The sequence below is a fragment of the Filicampus tigris genome, chromosome 16 (genome assembly GCF_054856515.1).
Source record: "Filicampus tigris isolate MCC_2025a chromosome 16, RoL_Ftig_1.0, whole genome shotgun sequence".
Lineage (NCBI taxonomy): Eukaryota > Metazoa > Chordata > Actinopteri > Syngnathiformes > Syngnathidae > Filicampus > Filicampus tigris.
In genome coordinates, this window is record NC_141232.1 from 2,401,113 (window position 1) to 2,421,526 (window position 20,414).

Sequence of the window (20,414 nt, forward strand, 5' to 3'; positions counted from 1 at the left end):
ATGTTATAAATGTTTGAAGAGAAGAGCTGGCGCAGTTGCTTTAGAACGGCTCGTTGTCAGCCCTGAGTGTGCACACCTCACAGACAGAACGGAGGGTGGGAGCGGACGAAAAGTTGACTTGACGGCCAGCTTGAAAATGTTGAATAGGGCGCTAGGTAGAAATGTATTTTTTGGTTTATTGAATATACTGTAACAGAGTTTAATTTTTTTTAATTGAACAACTGCAATAAATGAGCTTTTCCATGCCATTCTGATGTATTGAGCCATCCCTGTAGTTCATAACTCTTCCACCCTCCAGCTTTATGAAGTCCATTATTGACAAAAGGTGCCACACATCACCTTTCAAGCCGTCAAGAAGACTTTTTTCCCCCCCCCCCCCCCCAGTCCTGTGCACTTCTACCACCAGCGGTAATGCGCATACGCTCTGTTGGCTTCGGCCATCTTGTGCAGCTCGATTTTCTTCTTGAAGACATTTCCTTCCTTCACGGAGGCCGCCATCAGCTCCTGGGAGAGTTTTTCATCCATGTGTGTGCGCCGGTGCTTGTTGTCCCTGCACTCTGTGATCATCCATTTCATGGCAAGGAAGCGTCGCCTGTTTTCTGTAAGCGGCACTGGCACCTGAGTGACAAGAGGATGTTGATTTTTTTTTTTCCCCCCCCATTTCTAAAATGCTTTTATTTGAAACTTTTATGTGGCACCTGGTGAGTGGTGACATTAGTGTCATTTGTTTTTTTTTCTATAAGTGATCTGATACGTATGGACAAAAATGTTTGAGATTTTATTAGTTACTTATTATAAGTTTTATGTAATCAATACCGACCTGGTAGTACTTTCCACCTTTTTGGATGCTGGCGAGACCAACAACAGGCTTACAGTTGTCTAAAGCTTGATGGAAGATGGCGTAAGGGTTGCATTCGATCTCCTCTCTCTTCCCCTCTGGAGCTTTGTGGTACTTCTCTACCTGTTTCCTTTTAATAAGCTCCAATGTCTGGGAAGGGGGCAGGCACATTTTCAACTGACTCAAAAAAGATACCACAGCTAAAGGCCTCCTCTGAAATACAGTCTGCCATCTAATAAAGTCTCTGAAGTTGTGAGTACATGCAAGTGTGTCCGTACCTCTGTCATGATCCCTCTTGCCAAAACTTTGTTTCCATGCTCCATCATCAAGTTGATGAACTTACTGTAAAACCAAAATCAAAACGATCAGCAACTCCAAAGTTCGCCCATGTGTGTTACTGACAGTGGTGGGAAATAGCCAAGTTTAAAAAGCGTTATTATACTGTACTTCAGTAGGTAGGCACCAGTACTTGAGTAATTACTTTTCAGACAATTTTTAGTTTTACGCTCCATCAAGTCAACCAAAATAAGCAAAAATATCAATACTTCTACTTAAGTGCAGAGTGTGAGTAGTTTTGCCAGCTCTGGCGATTAAAGCATTCTAGGATGTATGCGAGATACCTAATGACGGGATCATGGAAAACTGAGCTGGTGATGCTGTTTGTGGCGGCCTTGATGGGCCTTGTAGCCTTCAGCGCCTGCTCTTCCCTCTCTTCATTGCTGAGTTCTGTCTCTGGTTTATCATAAGCCTCCTTCCTCACCTCTGGCTCCAGGTAGTATGGATTGTATCTGCTCCATCGTATCGCCAACACCCTGCAAACACAAAACGTTCATTCATAGTTATCATATCAGGCATACAGTGCATTTGTAATGCATTTTAGTCAGAAGAAGGTTAACAATGGTGTAAATTCATATGTGTAATGATGGGCAGACTGTGAGACTATCAACACAAACGTGACCAAGTAGCTCCATTGTACCAACAAAACAAGATATTATGCGCAGATAGCAAACAAAAAACAAAACAAAAACGATCACGCTTATCCAGTCTAAGTCCAATCTAACAGGAGTTGTAACAGAATTTCTCTAGTGTGTCCATTAAACGTCCCTTAAAAAACGTCCTCGATAGAGTGAAATTCATTAAATTAAATGTTATAGTAAATACTTATCTCGCTAAAATGGGATATTACCTGGGCGTCCAAGGTTTTAAAAGTCCAGAGATGGATGTCGCCATGTTGAAAATGCCAGTCCCTCAATCAGGACCCCGACACAATTTAGTAGCCCGTGCAGATGCCATCTGAAAATAAAACAAACTCAAATTCAAATTTTCCAAAAATGAATAACAATCTAAATCAAACGCCAAGTTATTTTGATTTGTATTTTACTGTGTGTTATTTGATACTTTTAGTTTGTCTTGTGTTTTTGCCAGGAATGTCATTATACGCGACTCTCGTTCACACGCTCGTGACTTCTCGCGATGTTTTGATTACTATGGCGTACCAGGAAGGGGAGTCGCTTGAATCCTGGCTCAGTGAGTGATTATTGCAATTTTATCAATAACAAGACCCCAGTAGTCGTGCAAATTCCAATGCCAACGTTACGAGACAGTCAATTATGTCATACAGTGGTTGTCAGCACTGCTTTGCGGCACTTTGGGCGCCGTTGTGGTCGTGTCTGGTCTGTGTGTGCATCATTTCAGTCATCAGGGTGGAGGTCTTTGAATGTTGTGTCTTTTCTGTGTGATTTAAGTCTGTTGAATTGACACAAGATTTTAATTGTATGATTGGACTGATGATCAATATGTAACGTGTGAAAATGTATGCGTATCAGATAAAGCCACCCATCCTACAAACAGACAAGAGGACTGGGAGTACATCATTGGCTTCTGTGACCAAGTCAACAAAGAACTGGAAGGGTTTGTTTTATTTTACAACACGTAGTATTATGATTATTTTCATCCTTCCTTAGAACAAAAAAAAAATCATTTGGACTTTCCTCTTGCAGACCCCAAATTGCAATACCACTACTGGTCCATAAAATCCACTCACCACAAGAATGGGAAGCTCTTCAGGCTCTTACAGTAAGAAAAGAAAAACAATGCTCAGTGCAGCTTAAGCAAACTTGGTTGGTTTGAATTTATTGATTGTGTGCGCAGGTGTTAGAGGCGTGCATGAAGAACTGCGGGAGGAGGTTTCACAACGAAGTTGGGAAATACCGATTTTTAAACGAGCTGATTAAAGTTGTGTCTCCAAAGGTGAGTTGTCTTAAGTGCCGGACAGTGAACTCTCGCTTATATCGGGGATGCACTCTAGTCCCAACAGTGATAAGTAAAAATATGCAATACAGTATAAAGAGGCTGTCGAAAAAAACCATAACATTTGTTTGTTATAGTTCTGCCCTCCCCCACAGCCCTAAACACATCTAAACCTATTGAAACACTTTTTTTTTTTTTAAAGTTGTCCTGAGCGCCTTTTCTCATGCTCTTAACTGTCATGAAACGTTGTATTACTTTACTTTGAGAAAATGAAAAGATGACTTTCTTGCACAGTTCTCTAAAAAAGATGCAAAGCGTACTTGCTTCAAGTTGAATGAAAAACGGACAAAATAATAAACCACTAAACGTAGTACATTTAAACAGAAAGTTTTGCCAAACCATATCATGTCTTCTAATCAAATCGGTCAACAAACAGTGACTGGATGTGTGCTCCATTTTGTTGATCTCCAGTACATGGGCGACAGTGCACCTGAGAAGGTGAAGACAAAGATCGTAGAAATGCTGTACAGCTGGACCATCGCGTTCCCCAATGAGCCCAAGATAAACGAAGCCTACCAAACACTGAGAAGACAAGGTCGGCTTTGGCGCGACTTGGATCGGCACTTTTCCCTCCCCCTTTTCTTTGTTTATTCCAACACTCTTCCCCACAGGGCTGGTGACCCGGGATCCAGAGTTGCCGCTGGACCGGACTTTGATTCCCTCTCCGCCCACACGGCCCAAACACCCGGTGTTCGACAACGAGGACATGGGGAAGGTCTGCAACTTTTTCTAATGTTATTACTGAAATATTGATTGTGAATGGCTCCAGATGATTAAACACAGCATAGGTGCCTGCAGTTTTCTAGCGTTTTGGTACAGTGCTGATGGTTTGATAGTGGTGGAGTGAGCACCACTTAGTTGTCAGTCTTGGCACGTGTTCTGCAGTTAACATGTGGAAACATGCCTGAAGTATTTTTACAAACAAATGCGTTTGTGTTTGCTTGTATGCGTGTCCACAGCTCCTTGCTGAGCTTCTCCGCAGCAAAAACCCAGAAGACCTCCAGGAAGCCAACAGGTTAATCAAAAATATGGTGAAAGAGGTGAGACACTTCACAGTCATGGCTTGGTGCAAAATATTTTTATTTGAAAACATTTCATGCGGTCCTTGTTGCCGTGGTAATCGCCAGAGATGGCTTAGTTGTCTTTAAAAATCTACACTTTATACTATTCTGCATTATTTGTTTCCCCAGGACGAGGTGCGGGTGCAGAAGGCGTCAAAGCGCAACAACACGCTGGAGGAGGTGAACATCAACGTCAAGCTCTTGTCCGAGATGCTCTCCCACTACGACAAAGACGCCTCGTCAGAGTCCGACAAGGAGATTATGAAGGTTTGTGTTCCAAGAAAATCTCACGATTAAATTGAAGCATTACTTGGCAAACTTGTTCTTGACTGCCTTAGGAACTGTACGAGCGCTGTGATCAGCTGAGGCGGGCCGCTTTCAAAATGGCCACCGAGGCCGAGGACAACGATGCAAGTTTAGGTTTGTAGAATTGGTTGGGGTTGGTTTTTTTTTTTGCATCGGATGTTCAGAAAATGTGTTGTCGCCTTTGCTAGCCAAGTGTTGCACTCCATTTTGCTTCAGTTTCTTCCACGTGATTAACCAATAATCAATTACACACAATCGATTTGTTCTTAACCAGCAATGAATGGATTATTATGCTCAGGTGACATCCTGCAGGCTAGCGACGACCTCTCCAGAGTCATCAACTCCTACAAGAAAATAGTGGAAGGCTTGCCCGTTAATGGAGACAGCCAGGAGCCTCGTGGACACAGCGGTCAGATAATCACGCGCACAAAACACACGTTTAGAAACGACGAACAATTAGCACACAAATCGCACACACAAACAGAGGACAAAATACACACACACACACACTCATAAAACGCTTGACCCACACAAACGACACTCAAACATAATCAACGTACACAAAAAAAAAGAAAACAACACACTGACAAACAAAACCCATTCAAGATTTGTGTGCGTGTGTCCCGCAGAGCCGCCAGAGACGACGGACACACTCATCGACCTGGCCGGCACGGACCCGCCCGGCCCCCCGCAGCCGTCCGCCGCGGCCCCCGTCACGCTCTCGGGCCACCTGTCCGACATCTTGGGAGACTCGTCCTTCCCCGCCCTGCCGCCGCCTCCCAACCGGCCGCCGGCCTCGCTGACCGGCAGCCCGGGTCACCCTCCGCCCGACGCGGCCTCCGACGCCCTGGCGCTTCTTGATCATGAGCTGCTGTCGTTAGGTGCGCGCTCGCCTCCTCGACTTGAGTAGCCAAGTACGAGAAAATGCATGTTGTACATCCCGCAGGACTAAATGACGACCAGCCCGCATTACTGAGCAAGCAATCCCAACCAAATCTGAAGCAAGCATCCAATCAGTGGACGTCCTTGCAGGTAACATTGTACAAGTACTCATTGGGTAACTTACGCACACAATAGGAGGTGATGGCGGTCCTATACTAGTATACATTTTTGTCCTCACTATTCAGCGCACTAGTAGAACAATTGTGATTCATTTTCCCCCACTACTAGTGCCCTTCTAGCACACGAATACCTTGTTATGCAGCGCTAGTAACACTACTAGGCCTGTTTCATGCACCCAGTAGTAGTGGCATCAAAATGCTCACTGTTGTCCTACTAGTGTGATACGAAAATGACATACGGTGGTGGAAAAGACATTAGACACGGTTGTCGTACAGTACTTGTTGTCTTACTAGTGATCATACGCTCAATTTAGTGCTCAGAGGCTTTTCCATATTTTCAGGCCCCTGCATCGAGTACCGATTTGTTTGGGAGCGCGCTATGTCCAGCTCCACTCTTGCCCCCAGCAGAACCGGACTTTACCTCACTCCAGGACCTTCAGGACCTGGCTCTCATGGGCTTCCCCGATCATAAGAGGTGCCATGCCTAGAAGTACTGCTTGATCATGTTTGTTTGTAAATCTCCGAAAATTGTAAATAAGAATAATAATAATCACACTATAACAAGATAATCTGTTTTACTTATTTGGAGAATATGAACTTTATTCTGGTGGGAATGAACTTTTGCCCCCTGGTATGATTACAGCTTTATTCTCATAAAATGACACCTTTTTTCCATTTTAACTAAGAAGTATTTTTGGTAATATCGCTACTTCAACTCTGTAGAGTAAAACGGTAAATAACACTGATCAACAGCATATTTTAATCAGAGCAGGCTTCATAAAACGTTGTCTATTAAACAACAGAATGTTGAATTTATAGTGTGACTTTGCACATTTTCCAGCCACATGACGATGGGAAGCAGTTTTGGGGCGCCCACACTGGTCCCCCCCCCTGCGGCCGTGTCGAGCTCCCCATGTCCAGCATCGCTCCTCCAGGGCGTCGCGCCCGGCTCTCCTGCCTCGAGCCACGCCAAGGCCCAGAACCTGGCCTCGGTCCCGGGCAGCCCGCTGTTCCGCTCGCTGTCCCCGGCCCAGCCCGCCGCCCAGGGAAGCCCCGCCCGAGCTGAGCAGCTGTCCCTAAGCAACGTTCACGTTCCTCTGGACGCCATCAGACCCAGTGAGACAGACTAAAGGATTACGCTCAAATATATTTCCCAAACTATACTCAGAGCCAACATTCAGTTGGGTAAAATTCCTGCTTTATTGACATGAATTCCCGTGGAAAGTCTCCAAAAGATTTTTGCAACCCTAATTGGCTGTTTGTCATGTGTGCTGGCTTCTGATTGGCTAACACGTCCTTTCTATTGCAGGTCAAGTGCTGCCGGTCACCGCCTACGACAAGAACGGTGTTCGGGTTCTGCTCAACTTTGCTTCCGACTCTCCCCCCGGCAGGCCTGATGTGTTGGTCATGGTGGTGTCCATGCTTAACACGGCGCCACTCCCTGTTCATGGGGTGGTACTGCAAGCTGCTGTACCAAAGGTAATCCACCTGCGTGGACTGTGGACATTTCATTTTTAACATACAGTGTTTCTATATAAGGAGTGTTACATTCACACCTAGATTTGTAAAAATAAATAAATTATGAAAAAGTATAAATAGTTTGCAGTTCAATACCTGCAAATTCACTTTTTCACAATTTTTGGGGGAAACCATTTGCTGAAAAACGTTTGCCGCTTTTGTGCTTTTTCTGAAACACCCTAAGGTGCCACAAGATGGCGCCAAAGCCCTATCAAACGAAAGTAGTGCTTTGGCACCATCTTGGTGCAAAGTAACCGTTTTTGAAGCGAACTAAGGAGCTTTTGTTAGACAAGACAAAGCCCTGATTGATACAAAAGTAGTGATTCGGCATAATCTAATGTCATCAATACGCAATTATAAACATGTGGTTTGGGAGGGGGGGGCGTCGTAGTACATTTTAGGTTCATCCTGAAATCTCACCCTAAAAAGCCCAATAATCCTAACTTTTTGGGAAGTAGTGCATGATGCACAATAGTGAAGTGAAGTGATTTTTTCTTGGTTCGTTTGTTTTTAACAAAGTGAACTATCTTTTTCCCCCTCCTGTTCCAGTCAATGAAGGTGAAGCTGCAGCCTCCTTCGGGAACAGAATTGGCCGCGTTTAACCCCATCCTACCCCCGGCCTCCATCACGCAGATCATGCTGCTGGCCAATCCAACAAAGGCGAGTCACACCCCCACCTGCGCACGTTATTGCCCTGGCATGAAATTACTCCCTTTTTGCTGACTCAGTTTGTTGTTGTTTGCGTATTTTCAGGAGAAGGTTCGCCTGCGCTATAAGCTGGCATTCACGCTTGGTGATGTTGTGTGCAACGAGGTGGGGGAGGTGGACCAGTTCCCCACACCTGAGACGTGGGGGCACCTGTAAACACACAGACACTTATCCAAACACACCTCACCAAGGAAACTGCAGCCTGTAAAACGGAGCCCTATCATCACTGCATTAACAGTTGGAACGACTCAACATTTCAGCTGGTTTAGAGATATTTGAGGTTTTATTTATATATAGCTTTTACGTTTTGTTTTTTCAGGTCAAAGATGAAGCACTGATGAAGACAGTCATATTTAAAGGGGGCATATTACGGAAAATTGACTTTTTAATTGCTTGTATGAAAATACATTGAACCTAGACTTCTGAGTGCCCCGACTTCAGAGTTTTCCGCTAATATTTCCCCCCAACATTTTTTTTGTCACTAGTGCGGTTGGAAAAGTAGTTGCATATATTGACCAAATTGCTAATTTGGCACCACTGGCTGTAGCTTTGTAAACTTCCTTGTTGGCAGCTTAATAGTGCACATTGGCAAATATGCGCTAGAAGCCCCTAAAAAGAAAATCACAGTGTCACATTCAAAGTTATTAATAAAACCGATGATGGCGGGGTGAATAACTTGTTTTTTTTCCCCTTAATGACTATAATCCTGACTGCATTACATTTTAGCGTCAAAAATATATTCCTAGAATTGCCTGCAGTATCAGATTTGTAACTAGAAATTTAATCTGTGAAATGTGTCAGGTTGTCAGTATTTTACCATTTGTATTTGTTTACACAAATGTCTGAGCAAATATTTTTGCTTTTCAAATATCGTTTGCAATTTTTGCCACTGTTGGAAGAATTCTAATTTCTAACAAGCAAATGACTTGAGTGTAACGCAACGCATCTTTTGTTTCATTTGACGCTTGGTTCATTTGGATTATCATTTTTCTTCAACTATTCCTGGTATCAGGGAGTCCGGTGAACCCCTGCGTACTCGCAGTTTGGCATTTAGCTTTGCTGTCTCGAGGCGTGCCGAGGAACTATGTTGAAGTGAGTCGATGAACTTCGGTTAGACAAAAGGTGTGCTTTGTCGCCACGTTGTGGCATCTAGAAGCAATTATAAACCTTCACAAGCAGGGGTTCATTCTACTTGCGGTGCGTTTCAATTGTCAGTTAACACTGAACCTCGACAATGTGAAGTAAAATATATGGACATGATTTTAAAGAAATACTCAATTGTGCAATTACATCATGGTGATTACTCTGATCAGTGTCAGTTGCATAGGGGATGTACAGAGGCGCGCGTGAAGTGTACAGAAATCAAATCTACTGTATTGTCGTTTGTGAATATGTGACATCTTTCGAGTTTGACATTTGTACATTCAGTTTGTTTGCTGCATGAAATAAAGATTTCTGTGTGAGTGGAAGCTGATGTGTCATTGAAGAGGCATCACCGGGTTCGTTATCAAACACAGGATTTTAGTTGGAAATCATTATAAACGGTAGAAAAGAGTTGCCGTGTATGCTGAGTGTTCACACTTCGACTGTGCCTTCGTTGACGATGGCCATGGCCAAGTTCCTGGCCAGGGCGAGTCTCAGAAGCTCCACCTTGGTCACCTCCAGGTCTTCCTCCTTCAACAGCAAACATACAAATGCAGAGGAAGAATATGTGGCCAAATATTGTCCGTTCACATACCGGTACCATTGGTGTGTCGGGCTGTTACTTTGAAGCATTATTAACCAATTGGAAAAGAGTTGAAAATATCTTGAGGACAAATCTATTAACTCTCTCGCAGAGCTCTTCCTCCCTCACAATGTGGGAGCCGTGCTGCATTATGTCCCCTCAAGATTGAAAGCGGAAGCTTTTTAGTGAATGACGACTGAAAATCAGATTAAGCCTCTTGTTCAACACGGGTTAACGTTAGGCTTCGACATATTGAAGAGATGTGGACCTGCATGGGGGTGTCGGCCGTGGAAGAGGTGGCGGCGGTGCTGTTGGAGGAGGAGGTGAGTTCCTCCAAACAGAAGATGAGCTCGTAGGTTTGCTCGGATGTGAAGATGGCCTGAAATGCAGCGACACGTCATTGGATTTCCTTCCCTTTGTGCACATTTTCAAAGCCCGAGTGAGACGCGGAACGCTGGGTGCCGTTTGTGCCGTTCTCTGCCGCCGTCCGTAGCGCCGGCGTTTCGGAAGCTCGCTCATAGCTAAGGTTGTTGGAATTTTCAAAGTCGGGAACCAACAGTACTTTATGTGAATCAATCAGAATTTTCAAAATGGAAGGTTGGCTCTTATGGAAAATGTCTGCGCAAAACATGTTTTGCATATCGCTAATTGTTTACACAACAAAACAGCAAGCTACTCTCCTTCACCGCTTTCAAGTCTACCATGCCATTGAATCCAGAAATATGCCAATATATGCCAACTCCATCCCCTCCCTTTCCTTAAAGCTGCAGGTTCCTGCTCAATGTCTCTCCAGAGCATTTCACCTGATGCCGGCAATAGGTTGCACCCTTTTTTGCAATCCAACTCATATTGAAAATGTTTTTCCCCCCTGACCTCTTTTTGCTCCAGCAGCGGCAGGGCGTCGGTCAGTAGCGTCATCCAGAAGCTCCTGGGGGCGATTTTGGCGGTCATCAAGGAGAGGAGAAGCTTGGCCGCCTCCCTGAAGCGCTTCTCTCCATACAACCTGTGGAACTCCCGGTACTTCCCTGAGAGAGAAAAAAGAAAACAGACGAAAATAAAATTCTGCATGTCGACAGAAAAGGTGCAGCACGAACAGGACGTGGACTGCTAGTGATGCTAATCAAAACCACACCTAACTGTGTGTGTTCTTAGTGCATACCGAGGAAAGTGAGCCTGTCACTGAGCAGCATGGCCGGACCTAAATTGTCGATGAGGTCCAGATCGGAAAAGGAGCCTCTGGCACAGTAATCCTGTAAAAACCTGAACCCAAATTCATACAGAGGTTGATTACACGGGTTGATGGCAATATTGGCATCTTTCCATTGAGTCCTCTTAAGGCGCAAACAAACCTTTCTGAAATTAAGGTGGCGAAGGCAGCGTCTTTGGCTCTGATGCTCCAGGAGAGGGCGGATCCCAGTCTGTTGTTCCTCAGAGCGCGCATGGCCATGATCTTACAAATACTGCGCACTGGGTAAGAACAGGAAAAAAGACAAGAGTACGAAAAGAGCAAATGCAAATGTATTGACCTCAAAAGGTAAATACAACTGAACTGTGCATAAATGTTCAAGCCACTGTAACATTAGCCCCAGTTTGAACATTGAGTGAATCTGACCAACAGAGGGAGGCAACGTACCACTGAAAATCACTGCTTTCATTAAAAAAAAAAAACAATAAAAACAACAGCTGAAAGGGAAAAGGATCTTCAAAAAAAGGTGCTACCTTGCTCTGACATCTGCCTTTGCTCACAGATCCTGAGCACCTTGAGGGCTTTGCGCTCCGTGTCCAAGGGGATGCGCTCCATCTGCAGCTCCAGGTAGACGCGGCCAAACTCTGGGCAGTGGTCAAAGTAGTCCACGGCCAACTGCCACAGACTGAACACAGGAACGCACTCGGGTAAGACTCGAGGCTTGTTGGAGAAAATATAATGGATGGAGGACGTTTTAATTTGCTCGCTCAATTGTTTGCTTTGTGCTGCTACCCAAAATTGAAGTTACAAGCAAGTTTCAGATATGCAGCCGCTTGAGTCAAGTGAAAAAAAAAATGGTATTTCAGTTATCGGTATATCGGTAAAAAAAATGTTATAGTTTGAGGTGTCATAGAAGACGTTTCTTTTCAACTAACCCAAATTGTATTTCTGATTACTAAAAAAAAAAAAAAAAAAAAAAGGCCAAGTGCGATTTTTTTTTTTTTGCTTCAGGTGACTGCGACAGAACACAATATGCTGTGTCTTGTAAGATGTGCTAATTTGCTCTAAAATGGGTGCCAATACGAGGAACTGTGCTTTGAAAGCGGCTGGCAGTCAATGAGTTAATCATGCAAAAGCATCGACCTGTGGTGAGTGAAGAGACCAGATGCATATTCCAACAGCAGAAACTCTCTCAAGTTGGAGCCAAAGCTAAAAAGACAAAAAAAAAAGAAGGATCTGATGCATCGCTGCGTCAAATGTCACTCAATTTGACACGTCTCGTCACTAGTTGGGTCCTTACTGCAGATTGTGGGACTGGAGTAGCTGGCAGTGGTCAAGTAGATCTGTCAGATGGGCCACAAACCACCAATTGTTGAGAGCAATGCTGAGGGGACACACAAGGGAGGATTTTGCAAAACCACGTGCACGGCTGTGTGCAGTTTGTTACTTCTCGAGATGCGTCGTGGGATACACTGAAGGCGCCATCTGGCTATTGTCACATTTCAAAATGGCCACCTCACCACATACAGTAAGCCTTGATATCCTATAGAGTGAATAGGGAGCGAGTCTCAACGCACAGTGAATTCCATAAAGCTACACTACCTGCAGTCCTTGATGACCTGATGGATGTCAAACTCAAACGCGGCTAGTAAGATGCTGTCCAGGGCTTCTGGCACGCTCCTGGGGTCCAGAAACATGGTCATGCATGACTGCAAAGAGCACACAAACACATGAGACAGCCGCCATTAGGACGTGGCATGGACAGCAAACGGCGCTGCTGTGGTCACTGTACATGGGCGTAGAAATGCAGCTCTGTGGACTTGACTGTGGGGTGGCAATAGAGCAGCCTTGTGACCAGGAAGTGGTACCAGGTGCCCACAAGTTCTTTATGTTCCAGCAAAGTGTCTTCATCCCCAACTAAGATCTAAAAGGACAGGAAATACAACTTCAGAAGTGACTTTCGATGGCTAAAAATGCCTTCAAGGCACGCAGCCAAAACACGGATACTACAGTTGATACATTCATGACACTTGATGAAGTGCACTGTGCTGAGGGTGATCTGACCTTGCATATGAGTTCCAGGTGTGGGTTGCTGGCGAAAGAGTTGTCCTGGAGGCAGCGGTCCACTTCCTCGTGCCAGTGCCTCCACTTGACGTCAAACTCGGTCTGTGTCTGGGTACCACCGGGCTGAGGGGAGATTGAACAATAGTGGGGTTTATTTCAATGGCCCGGTGGCCAAATTTGGCCCGCCAAACATTCAGATAGCCTAAATAAATTGAAAGTCAATTTGAGTATATTACCCAGGACGCATTAAACACAGAATTTTAGTTACATTATAGAAGGGCATCTTGCTTAGCAGGTTGTCCATCAGCTTGAACATGTTCCTGGAAGCAGGCTGGAGGGTGGCCTGCTTCATCAGCAACTGTCTGACTTCTTCCAAGCGGCCCTGCAGCACGTAGCCCACCACCTGTGCAACAAAACGCCATCACTAATGGACGCCGATTCACAGGCAGCCTGTGCACGTGACCTACCACGTCCCAGTAGTCGCGGTGTTCGACGGGACTCTCGCTTTGCAGCACGTGCGCCGCCTTCTCGTCCACGTCGGCCTTGTGTAACCTCACCCAGTCCAGCAGATGGAGCAACAGGGCGCCCGCTAGAGACACGAGCACAAACAAGAGAAAGGCTGGCTGTGAACTCCGAAAAAGGGAGAACATAAACCAGAGCACAGTGACACTGACCAGCGTCAATGAAGAGCACTTCACAAAGATTCCAAATCAGTTCAATGGCCAACAGGATTGACACCTTATTAAACACAACAAATGGTAGGGTGAGATGCAAATGCATTACAAAACGTAATTACACTTCTGTTATTTTATTAAATAACAAATGTTCTGAATGATGCTAAATGAAAAAAAATACACACCTGATTTCCATATTGTGTGCACACTGCTGAGTCTTTGGTATTAACTAATAAAAAAGAAGAACAAGACAAACTATATTTTATCACTGAATAGCTGGTAACGATCCATAACCGTAGTAAGAATATGCGAACCTGCAACTTGTTGAAGTTCTTCAATACAGGCCCGTATTACGGATCTATAATTTTTACTAATGCTGACAAATCTATGGAGGAAAAAAAAAACATGTTTGACACAATGATTACATGTGAACTGGACAAGTACTGAGTTAGCCTTACTGGGATTTCTTGTTCTTGCTGGGCATTTCCTCTCGGATTGTCTGCAGGCCAACAAATATGTGGTGTGACTCGTTGAAGAGTTTGCGTAAAATGGGGGAGTAAATGTCCTCGTCCTTCCTGACCTCGTGGATGAAAGAGCTGCTTGACCCAGAAGCGCCTACGAAAAGAGGTCACAAGCAAGTAGGAAGAGGTTACACCTGGCAGTATGTATGGCAACACTTGACCATTTGTATTTTCAAGAGTCCCGGAACATTTAAGATAAAATAAGATAAGAATTTCATCCGTTTTTACTAACTGTCATTTCAAATGAGTTTGATTGTGATTGTGGTGCGTAGACGTTTTATATACGCCGAATACACACCAGATGGTTTGTAAAGGGTCTCGTAAACGAGAATATCTCCTGGACCCCAAGCAAAACCCAAATGCTTCCCATGACTGGATGTTGGAATATTCTATAAGAAAAAATAAACAGACATGGCATGAACACAACAGCAGCAGACAATTGTCATCTCTTAACATGAACCTGTACTCAATAAAATACATTTTGTGATCAATGCTGTGAATGTTTGAAAGGTTGAGCTGGAGGTTTGCGTCTGGCTTTTTAGCGAGAAAATTACGAGAGAAACTTAGCGACTGAAGACTCCTACTGTAATTGTCGGGTCAACGTCGACCTCCTCCATCACGGAATGATATCACCAATACAATAAAATATGAAATAGCACATATATTGTGATAAATACGGATAAATGAACTACAAATGTGATGATTTAGCGCGCGCCAGCCATACAGTGAAAGGCCCCCGTGGTGTCGCCTGATGACGTCAGGCCACGGCTGCCCTTTGATATGCCTGATTTTCCATCTGCACTCGCTTCGTAGGTAATCTGCAGTTTTACCGATAAAGGACCGACACTACACTGCGAGATTAAAACTATTTGACAATGACTACAGCGACAATCATGTGGTATTCCATTTTGTACGAAAGTAAAGGATTTTGAAAGACAAAAATGACGAACATACGATGGCCGTTTGTACGTAGGCGGTTAACAAAGAGAGCATTACATGGGGCACGCGTTCGAAGGTAGTCGGTTTTGTGTTGATTTGTGCTTTGATTCGGTGCATTTACCGCAATCTAAAAGCCAACAAAGGAAAAACAACGACATGCGCGCTCACGCGGGGCCGAGAGTCTCTGTAACGCGCATCTTGCCTCTCCCGCCCACGCCCGGGCTGGCGTCCACCCTCGTGACTGCCGGCTGCCAATCGGAGCGCACCGTGTCGTGCGCGCACCGGCTCGGGGCCGCGCACGTAGGGTTTGGAAACTTTTAGCGGGAACGAGCACGTGCGCGCACCCGTGTTCTTTGTGTGGCAGCAAAGAGAAAGCGCCAAAAGAGTGACCATGGCTGATGAGAAACCGAAGGTGAGTGCCACCACACCACGCCGCCTTCAAATGCGACTTGAATCCACAACGTGGGAAGCGCAGGGGCTCATATGAAGCGTGGATTTCCACGTGCTTTGTCTAATCTTGTCTAAGTTTGCAAGCGACAACTGAAGTCGTTGTACAAACTGGGATAGACCGGAAGGCTTGTGCACGCGCATTGAGGGGCGCGCGGCCGGCATTTTGTGCATGAGCACACGGCGCAGCCAACCAGCTGGTGTCACCCTCACTTCATGTCTCCGTTCAACAACATTTCCATCCTTTTAATTGGAATGGGGACAAATACTCGCACGATGTGGCCAGTGGTGGCGAAGTAACCAAGTACAAATACTATGTTGCTATATTTAGATTAGTCACTATTCGGTACTTAAGTAACGAAGTACAAATAAAACGTTACTATACATAAGTATAATTTTCGAGTATCTACTTCATTAACGAGGAATGAGTATTTTGTTCCTGTGCTTACTTTCCTCAGGTGTCTGTCGTCTGAGTAATGATGTACACATACTTTACAAATACTTTGTCAGTGTACTTGGATTTATTTTTCTGGTAGCTCTACTTCAATAACTAAGTCCAAACACTTTGTTGCTGCACTTCAGCATGTTTTGCAGGCTGCACTTGAGTCTTTTTAGGTTGACTTTTGTTTTTACTTCCTCCATTGAGATCTGTTAGGCCTGTGGATATTCTCATTCATCCGGGTCATTTCTTTCTCAGGGCGCATTGAATCGATGGCAACTGGACTGTTCTGGTTGTCATAGAAGACGTTTTGCCTCTCATCCGCGAAGGCTTCATAAGTTCATGCAACAAGGCTTGCGTAGGACTGACCAGCCTACTTCTTACTTTGTCAAAATGGGCTTGTTATTTTTTTCAGCGGTTATACCATGGCATAAAGATACATTTGCATCCCCTTGCAGGATTTTTGAATGTGTTTTGTTGGAGGTGACCTTACTATTTTTTTAAACCTCAAAAACTCTTCAAAACACACTGATAAACCTCCCAAATAAGTTTTCCATGAAAAATGGCAGTTGTGTCAAGCCTAAAAAAAAAGTCTTGAATATTGGCAAAAAATGCCACAAACAGGTGCCAGGGGTGGGGGGTGGGAGGAGTTGCCCATCCCTGATTTAGCATTTTCTGTTCATCAGTCCACAACGTAACAAGCCGAACCAGAACTCCTGATTCTGAAGCAAGCCCCTGGGCATATTAGATTGACTTGGCAACACATAGAGGCTGAAATCCGACATCCACATACAGTACACTCACAGGATTACTATGCTACAAAACAAAGACAAAAAAATAAAATTTCATGGAACAAATATTGAAATTTAGGTCAATAATTTGTGAAAATAGCATGCGCATGTACGGACTGACCAATAGTATAGATTTATGAAAATAAAATGAAATGTACCAAATTGTGAAATAGGAGGTTATGGCTTAACGCCAGCGATATGTAAGCCAACAGAGAAAGCCTTTCTGGATGTGACCTCCCACCATTGCAACGTAACAATGTCTGGTTTTGTGGGGTTTTTTTTCCTGCTTGTGTCCCATTAGGAAGGAGTGAAGACTGAAGGTAGTGAACACATCAACCTGAAGGTGGCAGGCCAGGATGGATCCGTCGTGCAGTTCAAGATCAAGAGACACACGGCGCTCAGCAAACTCATGAAGGCCTATTGCGACAGACAGGTAAGCGCTTGACAAAATACAGTCCGACCTTGATTTACGAGGGCCCCAACTCACAAGTTTTTCCAGTTACGAGCCATCGCTTGATCAGATTCGTCGCTGCTCGAGTTAAGTGAAGAAGAAAAAAATGTGGGAAATGAAACGTGTCTGCACTTTCAATACGGCGTCTTTGACAATTTGTTCCGTCTTAAAATCACGGACCCACAAGTATTTTTTCTAACCGACTGAAGTGGTACAAATGCAGTACAGTACATACTTGCTTTGTGGCGTATCATATGGAAATAATTAATTAAATGACTTTCAGAGGAGGAACAACTGTTTGTACTTTGCAAGCATGTTTTCTTTTATTTTGAGGACAGTAAATAAAATCTTGTGATGAGCTAATATTGTTGCCACATTGTGCAACTTGTTTCATTAGTAGCCACAAAGAAAGTTGTGCTGTACTCTGTCTTAGTAATTTTATCTGTTAAGCGGTCACGCTAAGAGGATAATTGAGCGTCTTTGTGTTTTATAATGTCAGGAATGTTTTTACATCATTCACCATCTATTTATATACAGTCCCCTCCAAAAGTATTGAAACGACAAGGGCACTTTCTTTGTTGATGTTGCATACTGAAGACATTTGGGTTTTAGATCAAAAGATGAATATGAAACAAAAGTTGAGAATTGCAGCTTTTATTTTCCAGTTGTGTTCAACAACTCAGGACAGAGCACCTCTTGTTTGAAGCCACCCACTTTTCAAGTGAGCAAAAGTACTTGAACACGTAACTGATGGGTGCTGCCTTTTAAATTGATTGCGTAAACATTTGATAGTGCTTGTTTTTGGCTTTGGGTTTCACCTGTGAAAACTACCTTTTTTTGAACTACAGTCCCCTATATCTAAAGTCAAGATCTATGTTGACAATGTGTTTGTGTGTTTTTCCAGGGACTGTCCATGAGGCAAATCCGGTTCAGATTTGATGGCCAGCCAATAAACGAGACAGACACACCATCACAAGTAAGTTTAAGACATTTAAAAAAATGAAATAAAATAAAACAACACGTCATTCCAAGAGGACCTGTTGAAGTTCACTCTTGTGCTTCTGGAATCATCTCCACGTGATTTGCTGTTGATGCATTTGCAGCCTTCGTGTCAAGTCTTGGTCGAGGGTTGTCCAGAATTGTATGCATTCTTTGCCATGTTCCACACAGGGACGAGTCATTCTTGAATTGATTTTTTTGCCCCTGGACAAAATTGTATCCAGTGTCCCTCCAAGACTTATTGCAAACATGCTGAATCTCAGATGGACAAAAGCGGCTCTGTTGGCAAGTAGAGCATGGGACAAGAAGAACGTGTGTAATTATGGTGCAGATCAAGACATCAGTTTGACTTTTTTCCCCCAACAGCATGCTTGCTTAACTCCTTACTGAATTAAGGAAAAAATACCATATCTCCTCAGATAACATAACTGTTAACCGATACTCAATTGCAGTGATTACCTGGGCTTTATTAGTTGAAACGCACTTATTAGAGAGAGGCCTTTATATCTGCATTTGTGATGTTATAATGTTATTCAATGTAATGATGGATGATCGTCACATCACAATGTTTCACAGATTTTTATTCTCCTCTTATTTGGAGAACCGTGCCATCGAGAGAGTCTTCTTTTTGTTTCCTCAAAGTGATGTTATACACTAGTCTACGACAGAGAAAGTGAGAACAGGTGCCCAGAAATATTTGTAAAAGTGTTTTAATTAAGGTGTTTAAAGTGTTTGGGAGGACTCAAACTTTGTTTTTTTTTTTTAATGGTCTTTCTATGTGGCGTATTTTCGCCCTGTCTGCTCTGCCGGTGGCTTATGGTAGCACATTAAATGAACAAAAACAAGGAATACAGATATAAGGGGGAAAAAGTGCAATGTTTTTTCTAGGTTTCTGACATGTTCAAACAAATTAAAATAGTTGTTGTAATTGTTCTTGTTCACAGTTGGAAATGGAAGATGAAGACACGATTGACGTGTTCCAGCAACAGACAGGAGGAGTGATTTAGTCAACCGCCCCCGTGTCATCTTTCCTCATTCAACCGAACCGCAGCCTGGTATATATATCATCCACATCTTGTCCTATTGAGGTTTAAATGACTCTGCTGTACAGTATTTTCAATCTTGGCCCTGTTACTTCTGTACTTTTTGTACATAAACCAATCCAGATCGATGATTAGGATTTAGGTCGTCAAATTGGACTGGTTCTCGAATGAGAACGATTGTAACTTTTCCAACTGCCAGGCTAGGTCCAGTGTTTTGCTAGTAAATTGGTTCTAAAGGTGAGCTATTTTGAAACTGTCTGTGAGGTTCACACTACTTAACGAATGTGGTCACAAGGGGCCAAACTAACCACCCGCAAAATTGATTTGTGTGATGAAATCACCGCGTGTTGTCCACTTGAGAGCTGGCCATTCGGAGCACATCAATAAATGTCTGGGCTTTATCAAACTGTTGAAATGGGCCTCAAATCTCATTTGGTGACTATATGAAATAAATTAGATTTTTACCTTTTTATGGTGGTGAATGTGTGGACAATTGCATTGATTAATCCGTTGACCAGACCAAACGTCATTTTGGGGGGTGGGGGGAAGGGGGAGGAGGAGGAGATTTTGCCGTCATGCAAACAATCTGTATTGTCTGTTAAGATACCTGTTGAAATAAAGCTATTGTTGTTTTTCCAGTACTCTTATTTTGTGATGCTCTCCAGTGTGATTGTTTATGAAACTATAACACAGATTTTTAATCACATTTGTATGTTTCAGGTGCTTTGTCGATGAAATATGTTAAATTGACCCCTATAATATGGGTACTAATCATGAAAAGGCACAAAGTGGATTATTAAAATGAAAAAGATGTGCAGACTCAGCGAAACTACTATCCAGTCTTACATCATGAGAGATCATCTACGCAACAGCCGTCAATTTATAACTATGGACACAACACAATGTTGGATAAAGGCTGACCATATAGACATCAATTTAATACATTTTATAATTGAGTTACATGTAAACCTTCAGGAGGTGATTATAATAAAAAAAATTGCACTGGGTTTATTTACTTCATGTTAACAGCCTCAAGTAAAACAACCGCCCACCCACTGTAAATTCAGAATACCTGTTACTCGACTCAAAATTTTGATTGACACTAAAATTGGAAACGTGTTTTACTTTTAATGTATGTAATTTCAAAGTATACTATTTGTACTCTATAAAATATTTTGAACGAGAAACAGTTTCTGTTTTAAAGGAGTAACAGTTAATTTGACCCCAAGGGGAAAAAACATGCAAACAACGCACAGGAAGGCGGCAGCTTGGATTCGAACCCACAACCTCAGAACTTTTGAGGCAGACAGCTCGAGTATTAAATCTACACCT

At 43.5% G+C, this 20,414-nt stretch overlaps 4 protein-coding genes across 8 annotated transcripts; 2 read left to right on the top strand and 2 right to left on the bottom strand.

Moving 5' to 3' along the window:
* Positions 1 to 375: 375 nt before the first annotated feature.
* On the bottom strand, positions 376 to 2,122 carry mrps7 (mitochondrial ribosomal protein S7). Its single transcript, XM_086056512.1, has 5 exons — positions 2,025 to 2,122; positions 1,459 to 1,650; positions 1,117 to 1,180; positions 821 to 988; positions 376 to 618 (listed from the first exon to the last, which is right to left on the bottom strand). Exons 1-5 carry the CDS (start codon positions 2,066 to 2,068, stop codon positions 397 to 399), a joined length of 690 nt encoding a protein of 229 aa, XP_085912638.1. The 5' UTR covers positions 2,069 to 2,122; the 3' UTR covers positions 376 to 396.
* A 179-nt stretch (positions 2,123 to 2,301) lies between these two features.
* LOC147134024 (ADP-ribosylation factor-binding protein GGA3-like) lies at positions 2,302 to 9,271 on the top strand. Its single transcript, XM_086055017.1, has 17 exons — positions 2,302 to 2,365; positions 2,665 to 2,749; positions 2,839 to 2,914; positions 2,990 to 3,088; positions 3,560 to 3,683; positions 3,760 to 3,863; positions 4,108 to 4,188; positions 4,339 to 4,476; positions 4,548 to 4,629; positions 4,814 to 4,924; positions 5,145 to 5,396; positions 5,462 to 5,547; positions 5,918 to 6,051; positions 6,418 to 6,692; positions 6,886 to 7,055; positions 7,644 to 7,754; positions 7,848 to 9,271. The coding sequence occupies exons 1-17, from the start codon at positions 2,326 to 2,328 to the stop codon at positions 7,956 to 7,958; spliced, it is 2,079 nt and encodes a 692-aa protein (XP_085911143.1). The 5' UTR covers positions 2,302 to 2,325; the 3' UTR covers positions 7,959 to 9,271.
* A 31-nt stretch (positions 9,272 to 9,302) lies between these two features.
* nup85 (nucleoporin 85) lies at positions 9,303 to 15,187 on the bottom strand. Of its 5 annotated transcripts, none has more exons than XM_086055015.1 (19): positions 15,034 to 15,187; positions 14,272 to 14,362; positions 13,911 to 14,067; positions 13,767 to 13,837; positions 13,638 to 13,681; positions 13,453 to 13,516; positions 13,246 to 13,367; positions 13,047 to 13,181; positions 12,779 to 12,901; positions 12,507 to 12,638; positions 12,317 to 12,423; positions 12,015 to 12,098; positions 11,858 to 11,923; positions 11,248 to 11,399; positions 10,878 to 10,995; positions 10,688 to 10,788; positions 10,402 to 10,553; positions 9,797 to 9,907; positions 9,303 to 9,476 (listed from the first exon to the last, which is right to left on the bottom strand). In XM_086055015.1, the coding sequence occupies exons 3-19, from the start codon at positions 13,934 to 13,936 to the stop codon at positions 9,378 to 9,380; spliced, it is 1,707 nt and encodes a 568-aa protein (XP_085911141.1). In that variant the 5' UTR covers positions 13,937 to 14,067; positions 14,272 to 14,362; positions 15,034 to 15,187; the 3' UTR covers positions 9,303 to 9,377. The 5 variants fall into 5 exon arrangements, with proteins under 5 accessions (XP_085911141.1, XP_085911139.1, XP_085911138.1 ...); XM_086055013.1 differs by having other exon boundaries at positions 14,970 to 15,131; XM_086055012.1 differs by lacking the exon at positions 15,034 to 15,187 and adding an exon at positions 14,928 to 14,988.
* LOC147134026 (small ubiquitin-related modifier 2-like) lies at positions 15,054 to 19,723 on the top strand. The gene is made up of 4 exons (XM_086055018.1): positions 15,054 to 15,324; positions 16,891 to 17,022; positions 17,945 to 18,016; positions 18,984 to 19,723. Exons 1-4 carry the CDS (start codon positions 15,304 to 15,306, stop codon positions 19,044 to 19,046), a joined length of 288 nt encoding a protein of 95 aa, XP_085911144.1. The 5' UTR covers positions 15,054 to 15,303; the 3' UTR covers positions 19,047 to 19,723.
* Positions 19,724 to 20,414: the final 691 nt, after the last annotated feature.

Coding starts and splice junctions, on each gene's coding strand:
- mrps7 (XM_086056512.1), bottom strand. CDS start 2,068: ATGGCGACATCCATCTCTGGACTTTTAAAACCTTGGACGCCCAG. Junction 1,651..2,024: donor TTAAAACCTTGGACGCCCAG/GTAATATCCCAT, acceptor TTGTGTTTGCAG/GGTGTTGGCGATACGATGGA. Junction 619..820: donor AAGGTGGAAAGTACTACCAG/GTCGGTATTGAT, acceptor CTTGTCACTCAG/GTGCCAGTGCCGCTTACAGA.
- LOC147134024 (XM_086055017.1), top strand. CDS start 2,326: ATGGCGTACCAGGAAGGGGAGTCGCTTGAATCCTGGCTCA. Junction 2,915..2,989: donor AAGCTCTTCAGGCTCTTACA/GTAAGAAAAGAA, acceptor TTGTGTGCGCAG/GTGTTAGAGGCGTGCATGAA. Junction 5,548..5,917: donor ATCAGTGGACGTCCTTGCAG/GTAACATTGTAC, acceptor CCATATTTTCAG/GCCCCTGCATCGAGTACCGA.
- nup85 (XM_086055013.1), bottom strand. CDS start 15,029: ATGCACCGAATCAAAGCACAAATCAACACAAAACCGACTACCTTCGAA. Junction 12,902..13,046: donor GCAAGATGCCCTTCTATAAT/GTAACTAAAATT, acceptor ATCTCCCCTCAG/CCCGGTGGTACCCAGACACA. Junction 9,908..10,401: donor CGCTGCTGGAGCAAAAAGAG/GTCAGGGGGGAA, acceptor GCTGCATTTCAG/GCCATCTTCACATCCGAGCA.
- LOC147134026 (XM_086055018.1), top strand. CDS start 15,304: ATGGCTGATGAGAAACCGAAG. Junction 15,325..16,890: donor TGGCTGATGAGAAACCGAAG/GTGAGTGCCACC, acceptor GTGTCCCATTAG/GAAGGAGTGAAGACTGAAGG. Junction 18,017..18,983: donor AGACAGACACACCATCACAA/GTAAGTTTAAGA, acceptor TCTTGTTCACAG/TTGGAAATGGAAGATGAAGA.